The sequence below is a fragment of the Cryptomeria japonica genome, chromosome 2, assembly GCF_030272615.1.
Source record: "Cryptomeria japonica chromosome 2, Sugi_1.0, whole genome shotgun sequence".
Taxonomy (NCBI): domain Eukaryota; kingdom Viridiplantae; phylum Streptophyta; class Pinopsida; order Cupressales; family Cupressaceae; genus Cryptomeria; species Cryptomeria japonica.
The window spans coordinates 632,370,587-632,382,542 of NC_081406.1; the positions used below are offsets into that span (position 1 = coordinate 632,370,587).

General features: G+C 34.6%; 1 protein-coding gene across 1 annotated transcript; it reads left to right on the forward strand.

Annotated features, from left to right (window-relative positions):
- Positions 1 to 3,009: 3,009 nt before the first annotated feature.
- Positions 3,010 to 4,650, forward strand: LOC131040167 (AAA-ATPase At4g25835-like). Its single transcript, XM_059215706.1, has 2 exons — positions 3,010 to 3,811; positions 3,875 to 4,650. The coding sequence occupies exons 1-2, from the start codon at positions 3,010 to 3,012 to the stop codon at positions 4,648 to 4,650; spliced, it is 1,578 nt and encodes a 525-aa protein (XP_059071689.1).
- The last annotated feature ends 7,306 nt before the right edge of the window (positions 4,651 to 11,956 follow it).

Consider the following 11,956-nt stretch of genomic DNA (forward strand, 5'->3'; position numbering starts at 1 on the left):
GAGAGAGAGAGAGAGAGAGAGAGAGAGAGAGAGAGAGGAGGGGTTGGGAGAGGGGAGAGGGAGAGGAGGGAGGTGGAGGGAGAGGAAGAGGGGGGTGGGAGAGAGAGAGAGAGAGAGAGAGAGAGAGAGAGAGAGAGAGAGAGAGAGAGAGAGAGAGAGAGAGAGGGGGGGGTGGGAGAGGGAGAGGGAGGGGAGAAGGAGAGAGAGAGGAAGAGGAGAGGAGAGGGAGGAGAGGGAGAGGGAGAGAGAGGGAGAGGAGAGGGGAGAGGGAGAGAGGGAGAGAACATGGGGGGAAGGGAGAGGTAGAGGGAGGGAGAGAATACATGATAAAAATCAAAGAGGAAGTTGCAGATAAGAAATAAATTCACTTACTTCTATAGAAGTGCAGACATAGTTGTAGTGGGGTATGGAGGGAGAGAAGAAGAGAAAGAGGGATGAGGTATGGAGGAAGGGAGGAGAGAGAGAGAGAGAGAGAGAGAGAGAGACGATACACTTACATGTGTATATATATGTTTAATATATTATATGTATATAAACATATTATATATACAATGTCATATTATACACATATTATATATTACATATATTATATGAATATACACATATTATACATAGAATATCATATTATACAATAGCGCGTACGTGCTGTTTATAGTAAAGATAGCGCGTACGTGTTGTTTAATGGGAAACACGCGCGTACACGCTTCTTACACTATAAATACCCCGTACGCGCTTTTTAAACCATACGTACCCCGTAAGTGCTTTTGACTTTTTAGGCTTGGAAATAGGCCTGGATGACAAAGCTACGGATTGGAAGTTTGATTTCCCTCCATTTCTCTCATTTTTGACGTGTTTTATTTTATCAACTTGGTTTAATCGACTTTGTCATCATCAGGTTTACACTTCATAAAGTGGGTATTTCTAAAATTGCCACCATATTTTCACCCATCTTCTGAGCTTTCTAAGCATATAATTTTTTTTCAATTTGAACAACAATAACATATTATTATTGAATTTCTTTTACTAGTGTCTCCATAGTTCTCACAGACATAGGTGCACCATTTTTTGAATAACTTTTGATATACGTATCCAAATTTAAAAAACTTTATATATTATTGTAGTGCACTTGATTCTTTACAATTCAAAAAAAAAAAATTGTATTTTCGATTTGTTTAGTGCAACTTATGCTTCACGCACGAATAGGTACCGAATTTTCAGGATGTGCTCGATTGGAAAAATCATTAAAAAGAAAATACTCAACAAAAAATTACAAAAAAATTCACATCTTCTAGTGCTCACTCTTAACTATCTTTCTGCGAAAGGATTTGTCAAAATACTAAATCTAACTATGACTTTTTTGATGCGCACGTCAGACACTATGTTATGTTTTTCAGAAGAAAAAAAAAAGAGGGTTAGTTTTTTGTGCGCGAAGGATTTGACCCCCTTAATCTTATCCAATTTTGAAAAAGTTTAGTAGTTTGGAAACTAGATTCAGAGTACTACAATATTTGTTCTTTGATTATCTTCATATCTTGAGTGGATGACTTTCAAATTTTGCCTCTAAGTTCAGGTTCACCTGATTTCAGAAAAAAAAAGTGTCCACTTATACCCCCCTTTTTGACCACCATCTTTGTGCATTTACCCAATGGTTTGATTTATAAATTTGATGAGGATAAATGGATGGTTGAGACTAGTTTGGGATGGAGGGCTAGGATTGCTTTCAAAGAAAATTTGAATTTGAGAGTGAGAAGAGATTAAATGGTAGTTCTTGGTGCATGGAGGGTTAAAATTGACTTGATTAGATGAATGGTGGGGATTAAAAGTGAGTTTGAGTTTGGATTGAAGATAGTTGGAGATGGGTGGGTAGGATTAGTCTAATTAATTTAATAGTTATGATTGAATGTTGACTTCATTTTGGATTAGTGACTTTTATTTACTTTAATTTTAAATTATGGATGTGACATGATTGTCTTGTTAGAATATGATGAATATGATGCAACTGATCAAAGATTTCAATATGAATATAATGTTGATCTAAAATAGTATGAGTTGCTTGCTCATCATTTTGAACAATTAAGGGAGCTCATGCAATATAAGTGAAGAAGGTTTGAACCTTCAAGTGAAGATGTTACACATTATTGAGGATAGTTAAAAGACCACAAATAATAATTGTTGTCCTTTGATGTTGATCTTGAGGTCTCCTAATGGGATGTGACGATGAATAAGATCGTAGAGCTACTAGTTTTCTCCTTCGCCTTTCTTCTATTAAGGATCTAAAAAGTAATTTGTCACATGGAGGGAGGAGACAAGTGATACATATGTGAAAGTCAAGGAAACTCTTCAAAAAGCACTAATCTTAGTAAGTCCAAATTATTATGAGCCTTTCTAGATCCTCCCCTCTAATCCACTCTATATTGTTGATGTTATTTTTCTTTAAGAGGACAAAGATGTGAATGAGCAACCCATTGCACTTATTAGCAAATCTTTCTATGATGGTAAGTGGAGGTATGCACCATAGAATAATAACATAATATCCAAGGGAGATATTTGAGAAGAATTTATTTGAATCGATTCATGAATTATTTAAGATAAGATGTCAATTAGCTTAGTAGCTACTAGTGCACATGTTTAAACATTTAGATCAATGATGATACTACTTCCATCCACTCATAATGCATGCTACTCCAAACTCATCTTTAATCGTATTTATTAATTAATTAGAAATCACAATTCAATATATTTTTTATTTTCAATTAATTAATAAATATGATTAAAATGTGCATCCTCATGTCTTGATAGGCATTGCCCTTCCTTTTGTCTCTAAAGATCTTGAAAATGCAATATAAAATTGTTATCTTTCAAACATGATAATATCTTTTCCTTCTATGAACCATGAGAACCTCTTCTCTATACATAACCACTACAATTCCATCTTGCAATATCGAAAATTCCCCCTCTTCCAAAACCCTGTGCTATCTAGAACGTCAAAAAAACGCCTGTGCGGCGACGATGCATTCAATAGTCTTGCATCCTTCCCGTGCAATTTCGACCATTGATCTGTGTAAGAATAATTCTAAACGAATAATGATGATTAGAGACGTAATTTCCAAGATCCCTCGGCGGCAACGAATTTATACTATGAAATCGACCTTCTTGTGTAGGATTTATACTAATAGCTGCTCTTCTCACCCTTCAAGCGATGGCCACCTGGTAATTCTTGTTGCAGAGATGGAGTCGGACAAGACGATGTTGTGGTCGATGATGGGTCTCATGTCCCTGCAATCCAAAACGCTGCCCAACCTTCTCCACCAAATTTACAATCTCTGGAAGAAGTGTCAAGAAAATTCAAGTGCATACTCTAACATAGAAATCCCTGAGTTCGAAGAAGCCTCCAACAAATCATTCAATGAAATATACCGTTCTGTGCGAATGTATGTGAGCAGCCTTGATGCAACAGCAAATGCCCCCGCAGTGTTCATCACGCGACTCATGCGGAAAATGAAGCCGGTGTTTAGCCTGCCCTCTCAACACACTGTCAATGACGACTTCCAGGGAGCCCGAGTGTGGTGGACACACGTTGTCAACACTAACAGCGATGAAAACAAAGAGAGAAGAGTAACAGATGGCGGAAGAACCGAAGGTTCCGAAAGAAAGTATGTCTTGAAAATTTCCAACAGGGACAAAGCTAGGGTTTTATCATCCTACATCGAACACATCTCAGAGTTTGCAGACAACCTGCAGAGGAGCAGCAAGGAGAGGAAGCTCTTCAGCAATGTCGAGAGTAGAGAGGACCGTGGAAGCTGGAGCTCGGTGGCATTCAAGAACCTCTCCATTGAAACACTGGCCCTCCAATGTTTTGTGCAGAGATTTGGAAGATGGAGCTCGGTGGCGTTCAAAAATCCCTCCACTTTTGAAACTCTAGCCCTCGAGCCCTCGCTTAAACACAAGATTAAGGAGGACCTTGACTGTTTTCTGCAGAGCAGAGAGTCTTATCACAGGACGGGCCGCGCATGGAAGCGAGGTTATCTTCTGTACGGCCCTCCTGGTACTGGCAAGTCTAGCGTCATCGCCGCCATTGCCAATTACATGAACTACGATGTTTATGATGTGGAGCTCACCATGATAGCCGACAATTCCAAACTCCGTCAGCTCCTGCTCGCAACCTCAACCAAATCTGTTATCGTCATTGAGGACATCGACTGCGCTGCCGATTTCATGCCCACCAAGGAAATGGGCAGGGGACCCTCTGAGTCTACCATCACTCTTTCTGGCTTGCTTAATTTTGCAGATGGGCTTTGGTCCAGCTGCAGCGAAGAGAGGATCATGATTTTTACGACCAATCACAAGGACCGACTCGATTCTGAGCTGCTCAGAAGTGGTCGAATGGATATGCATATACATCTGTCTTACTGTGAGTTTGAGGCCTTTAAACAATTGGTTTATAATTACTTGGGTCTGGGGGATCACTTGCTATTTCCGTCTGTAGAAGAGAAGATGAAATCCGCAGGGCGCCTGACTCCTGCAGACATCTGTGAAATTCTGATTCAGAATAAAACTGATCCTGATTCTGCAATTAAAGCTGTTATTGATGCTCTCGATGCAGGAATTTGCAGTACAAGTAAGAGTCTAACTGACTCTTCTGAAGATTAAAATGAGAAAGAATCGTCATTGTCTCTGACATCTTCAGCATTAGAGGATTTATTCCAGTGGGCGTAAAGAGATCTAAGTATGAGTTTAAGTAAATCAGGTTCTTTTGGGTTTATATTGATATAGTTTAATGGAAGAACGCTGCATATGCAAGTAATTTCAGAAAACAAAAACATCCGAGATTTATTTCAGTATACAATGAAGAATGACATCTCAGTTTTTTTGGTGAGTGTTGGTGTTTATAGGTTGTAAATCTAAGATTTTCATAATTCATGTTATATTCTTATGAAATTTTTTGGATTCGATTGTGTATATTTTTTTCCCATCAACGTTTCGATCATTCATCATCGTAATAATGTTGTATAAGGTAATTATGAGATTCAGACCAAGTAGGCATTAAATCGAGTAAAATCAAGAATGAAATGGAGATAAAGCGACATTTTCAAAAGTGCATGATATTGATAGGAGTTTGATTTGACGAGTAGAGAAAAGTTGTAATGGCCAAGTTCTGCAATCTTATGTTACTAGATGTAAATTGTATCATGTGATGGTAAAAGATCATACAATAAGAGATGAATAGTGGCCCCCAGTTTTCCCCTAATGTGACCTCCTAGCAAAACATTAGTGAGTAAAATGGCAATTTACCAAATGTTATCCTATAAGATCAATATAAATAAAATAGCATGGTGTAAGATAGGAGCATGCAAGTGTGGTATAGAAAATTGATCATAAGATGTCATTTGGAACCACAAAATAACAAATTATATGTGAGCTAGTATCATCATAGAATTTAGTATCATCATTTAATTTGAGGACTATAGTTATTGTGGCAATCTATGAGTCTTTAACAAGAGCTTATGATGCTAATTCTTTCGGTTCCTGTAAAATTTAGTATTGTGATGAGATTGTATTCAAATTGGTCAAAATGGAGCCATGTGAGTGCTTCCACAAGACATATATATACATATACATATACATATATATACATACATATATATATGTATATACACGTGTGTGTGTGTGTGTGTGTGTGTGTGTGTGTGTGTGTGTGTGTGTGACAACAAGTAGATTATGGATCATATTCTATGTTGTGTTAATGTTGTTGAACAATAATGATAGGGTTTTATTTATTTAAGGAAAATAAATAAGTCATATTGTTGGTTGTGAATCAAGTGTATGCATGGCTACTCAAGCTCAAGTTTGGCTGAGAAAAGATTACTTTTATAAATGGATTACATCATATTATGAGATCAATTTTAAGCATTGTTTTACCAAATTATTAATTTTTTGTTAATTCTTGATGGCCACGGAAGTCATTTTGCTTTGATAATAATTGAGAAAGTAAGACTATTTTGATTGACTTATTAATATTGATGGCCTACACATCTTACAAACTATAGTGAGTTTATGTCAATAGGTTTTCCTCATTCAAGTCACATTTAAAAAGTGAAAGAGACACGTACATAACTAAATATTCAAATTTTGACATTAAGAGAGAAGACTAGACACAAATTGATAGCAAAGAATTTGAAAAGCATTAATTGTTAAAAACCATAAAATAAATATTGAAGAGGATGAGAAATTGGCCCCTTAATTTAGATGCACTCATGAAGTCCATGCATACCAACTAGATGTTTAAATAAAGAGTGAAAAATAGTTGATGATCTTGATTGATGAGAGGAGAACATATATATACAAGGATTTAAATGTGCAATTATCATAGAGAAATATGTAGTTGTAATAATTACAAAAATTGCTAATAAATACAATTAAACTGTAATAATATATTTTTTATGCTAACATTCCCCCTAATTAATTTGTTCCTGCAAATGTACCCCAAAATTATCAAATTTCACCTTGCCAAGGTGTCCCCCCTCAAGACTAACATCACACAAAAAGAGAAAGTCGATTACACAAAAGAAATACACATTCTTGAGAAGATCTTTCTTTGAAGAAACAAATCTTGAATTAGGTGGAACTCCATCAAGTTGTCTTGTGACCCTTGGAAGGGTGTAACTTCAAGATGAGTTCTTGAATTCTCATACTACCATCTCCTTAAATTCTCGAATTATTGGACAATAATCTATATTGAACTACACTCATAAAGATCCACCAAGTTGTCTCGTGAACCTCAAGAGGATATATTTCTCAATCACGGCTTCATCACTTCACTAAATGAGAATTCATATTGAGTGGACACCAAATGCCTTACATGTCTTCAAAAATAAAACTTCATAATATATGCATTCTTATAATCTGTCAACATAATAAGGAAAGCGAAAAACAAGGTAAAATATATGTTTCTCATGCAAAACACCATCTCAAAGCTAGAAGCAAAAATGAGATGATGAAAATTCCTCCAATCTTCGATGCCACTAGCCTCCATATTTGAAGGCTCAAAGTACCAATCCATTCTTAGTACCTTCAAAATAATAATCATGAACAAAAACATCATCCTGTGGATCCTTATCCTCATCCTAAACAAAGACTAAGCTAACTTCATTTGATTGATCTTCAATCTCCTGCTACAACTTTGATACAAGATGGAGAGCAACAATTGCTTGATGATCTTATTTCATAATAGGAGAACATATACATATATACATATATAAAAGGAGAAATATGAAATTATCATAGAGAAATGTATAGTTGTCATAACAATGTAGTTGTAATAACTACAATAACTACTAATAGGCATGATAAAAATGTAATGGTCTCTTTGCTTTAGCAGTTATGCAATGGTTTAGGCCTCTCTCGGTTTAATTTAATCAGAACTATGATAAAAATGTAACAACTTCCTAAATTAACATTCAATTCAGTACATATAATTACGTTTGTATTTTCAAAAATATTCTTCTTATTTTAGGTTTAGATGTGTCATAAAGAGAGGTTAATAACAACCAACAAACAATACCTTCAAGGAGAAAAGTTTGCATGAACACTTAATCAATTGAGCTATAATTTTATGGTTTAACATCAATTAATATTTTTTCAAATCATATAAGTGATTTCCTTGAAGAAAGTCAACATAATTATCAAGGAAAGGGACTTGTTCTTCTCATCGATCCAACCCAACTATCATAGCTAGTGGAGGAGGTTATGACCATTGAAATTCCTTTGAATTTTGATTTCAACCAATATTTGATTTCTATATCCATTAAAAACAATGCATACATCTCGACTAGTATAATTTTTTATTGATTGTAGAGATTGGGAAGTAGAGGAAATGATTAAAAAAATTCGAGAAATTGAGAATTTTAAGTCGAATGTTAGTGAAGGGAAAGTTGAGATTAAAGAAGAATCTAACTAACCATTGCAATCCCAAGATAGATCTAACATTAGATAATATTACCTAGCTCCTTAAATTAATCGTATTCATCTAGTAAAGGACACCTAAAATAGTCGAGTTGATTTTTAACTTAATCGATATCTCAACTTATTAGAGGCTATTAATAGAGCAAGAGGAAAGAAAGAAATTGAAATCTAAATACTAAACCAAGAAAGAAAACAACATTCCTCCTCTTAGGAAGAAACAAAACCAAGATAGCATGCACAATGCCTTCCCAAAGATAATTTTTTCTCTTCTAAAGATAAAGTGACCTCCTCCAAATGTTGCTCAATAGTATCCACACTCATATGTCAAATTGTGAAAAATGATCATGTACAGAAAGAGAAAGAAGGTTAGATTGTTCCCTCACAACAGCTAGGGAAGGATCATCTCCATCAAAGTGAAGATGAAGGCAATCAATGGTGTCTCCCAAATATAAAATGTGAGACTCCACAAATTAACCTATAATTTCTATCAAGTAATTATCCTATGTAGCCATCTCTAGAAGATAATGCATCTTTGTAACATTGAATTAGAAAAAAGACAATTTTATGGAAACATAAGCTCATATCATTACATATACTAGTAGATGAAGGAGATGGAATATCATTTACACATATCTCTAGAACCTCAAAAGATGAAATAACTCCAAGATTCAAATTACCATATTGGATCTCCTCAAATGTGTCTTCACTAGATGCCTTAATGTGTACAATATCTGAAGGAACAATGGGAGAAAAATATGAGGTGTAGACTTGAGATTAGTGATCCCCAACTGTACAACAATATATTTGTTGTGAAAAAATTGAATGATAATAGAATCCCAGTGTGAACTCAACGTTGTTTTTGGCTCCACCATTAGTGATCTGATAGATAGAAAGTATATTGATTGACAATTAAGGCACACAAAGAACATCATTGAATGATCTATCATCCATGTCAATAGACCACTTCCCATAAATATACATATATGTGTTGTTAGGCATCAAGATGTGTGGTGATGAATACGACTAAATCAAGAGAACATACAATGTGATGAAGCCACATGATGAGAGGCTCTAGAATCAAGTATCCAACTCTTTAACATAGAATCTGCAACAACAATAAGTGCTTGCACCTTATGTCTCTTTGAATTTTTTGAAGAAGAGGAAGATGAAACCCCTAACATTGTTGAAGTAAACCTGATTTGACTCTTCTTAAGGAGAGGTTTCAACTCATCAGTTTGTTTTGAATAATATTAAAGTGTTCATCATGCCTTGATTTCTTGAAATAAGCACACTTAGGATTCTCCTTCTTAGACGATTCCCCCTAAGAGAGAGAGGATTCAGATTCTTTATATATAGTTTGTTCTTTTCCTTCCTTTGCTTCTTATCAAGATTCCTTGTTTCTTTCTATATCTTAGGCTCACTATCCACCAATGCTTGTGGTCTAGAATATTTGATTAGACCCATGTGAACTAACTTTGCTTCCTCTTAGATTAGGAGATTCACAAAATCATCCAACTTAGGATCACACATGATGCTTCTATAGAAAATCAATGAGTATGAAAGCTAGAAACAAATATTGAATACTCAAAACCAAGCTTGGATAACACATTAAGAATCAATTATAAATCCTCTTTTCAATATTGCAATCTTTGAGATATGTTATTTATTACTTGATTTTGGAGATGTAATCTTAGATGTGATCAAAACCTTTCCAAGTCAAGATTCATTAAATCATTGCAAATATGATATCCCCTAATCTTATATCTTGTATCATTGAATTTTTCAAAAGCCTCTCATGCCTCTTTTGGTGTTTTATATGATTCGATATGAAATTGCAATCCAAAAGAGACTAATGAATGTATATGCATTCAATTTTTTTCTCATGTTTGATCTCTCACCTTGTCAATTCATTAGGATCAATAGGTTGAGAAATTGTTTCCTTTAGAGTGATAAGATAACCCTTTACTAGGTAAGTGCACAAAGATGGGGGATCGAAAAGGGGTCTGATGCCATTTTTTCCTAAAATCAGCAAAGTCTAAACTTCAACGAGAAAATGAAGATAGTTACACTCAAAATGTGAAGATGTAGCAAGAACAAGAGTTGTAGTACTCTGAGTCTACTTTCAAAATTACTAATTTATTTTTAAAATGATGAAGATTAAGGGTTTAAAAAAGGGGTAGGACACAACGTGGTCCTATTTTTTTCAAAAAAAAACATAACATAGCACCTGATGTGCTCCCCCTAAAATGTCAACTTTTATTTGGAATTTTAAAAATCGCTCTAGTGAAAAATTAACTATCACTATGTAGTTTATGTCAGTTTTTTTGGCTAATTTTTTAAAGAATATATGATTTTTTACTAATTTTCGAAGTGGACACATCCTAAAAAACTAAAATTTGAGTGTGTGCCCCCCTAAAATTTGTGAAAGCTAATCGAAAATCATTTTTTCTTATTTAAAAAAAAATTGTGTAGGATGGAGTTTAGTTTATAAAAATGTAATTTGTTTCAAAATTTGATGAACAAGTAAAAATATATGCCCAAAATACGACATGTTGGTTTTTGACAAAAAACAAACACACTAACAAAAGGAATTAGAGATTAAAAGACCTTCACATAATCTAAATATAAAAAGAATTATATAGTTGTATAGCTAGGAGACAAATTAACGTCATCATGGTGTTTATTTTTGTTTCCATTGAAACATGTGCAAACTTGACAGAAAGCACAAACAAAAATGTTAGAAATTTTGCATGTTTTTAGAAAAACATGTCTCAAGCCTAAGAAGGACATCCAAGCCTTTGGGCTGGATTCCCAATGTAGATCCAACCCTAAGGTTTGGTGTTTTCCAAGGCTCTCACTTTAGTGCAAGCCATATTTGGCTTGCGCCAAATTTAAAAAAAAAACACATTTTTTAAGTTTGGTGCATGCTAAATGTATTGCATTAACAATTTTTCTATCTCACTCGCTCTCTTTATCAGTGCAATTTATACATATATAATATAACATTTATGTACTTTAAGTTATTTTTTATGTTATATTAGTAGGATTTTTAAGAGTGGTTTCAGATCTCTAGAACTTCTAATGTAGATTCTAGTTTTTAGAATATCATGTAAATTTCAAAATTAGTCAAATTTTAATAATCAAGATGCTGCTATTTCTCTCTCTCTCTCTCTCTCTCTCTCTCTCTCTCTCTCTCTCTCTCTCTCTCTCTCTCTTGCTGTACCTTCCTCCCTCTCTCGTTGGTCTCTCCCTCTCTTTCCCTCAACCCCTCCCTTCCCCCCCCCTCTCTCTCAACCCCTCTCTTTCTCCCTTCCTCTATGACTTCCATATCGATTTCTATACATTATGCATAATTATATAGATTTAGGAGTTCAATTTGATATTTTCTCATTGCATGAACACAAAACAAGAAAAAAAAGCAATCAACCATAACAAGATTACCCCTCTCCAAATTACTCAATCAAGACTCCAACTCAAAAAAATATGATGTGGCACTTTATGCTCAATGCATTTTTAGGTGCTAGATGCTAGAAACTAGGAACTAGACTTGATAATGGTACATATAGATGCCAAAATTTGGCCATAAGATCAAAGTACATTATTTATATAGTATGGGATCAATCTAATCACACCACTATAAATTACAAGAAAAATCATGTACTTAAAAAAATGGCACCCAAAAATATTATTGTACGAGGAAAAAAGAGTCGGGCCAAAAGTTATCAAAGTGAGAACTTCTAAGCAACACGGGTGAGAATATACAATTTTTGAAAAGAATGATTATGCCATTATGAAGAGCACAAAATTCTACCTAAAATAACAACATATAAAAATTTTCAAGAAAAGGAGGTCAGATGACTAAGTTATGAGCCTTCAAAGTTCTCCTTCCAAAATCAAAATAAAAATGGTGAAGGGGCCAATTTTGAAAAGGCATTGCTGACATTATATTGACGTTAGTAGAAAAAATATTCTCTTGTAGGCAATCAAATGGAAT

Bases quoted from the DNA above. Each gene is read 5' to 3' on its own strand.
- LOC131040167 (XM_059215706.1), top strand. From the start codon at position 3,010: ATGCATTCAATAGTCTTGCATCCTTCCCGTGCAATTTCGACCATTGAT. The intron at 3,812-3,874 runs TGGCATTCAAGA...AGAGATTTGGAA, and splicing joins CCGTGGAAGCTGGAGCTCGG to GATGGAGCTCGGTGGCGTTC.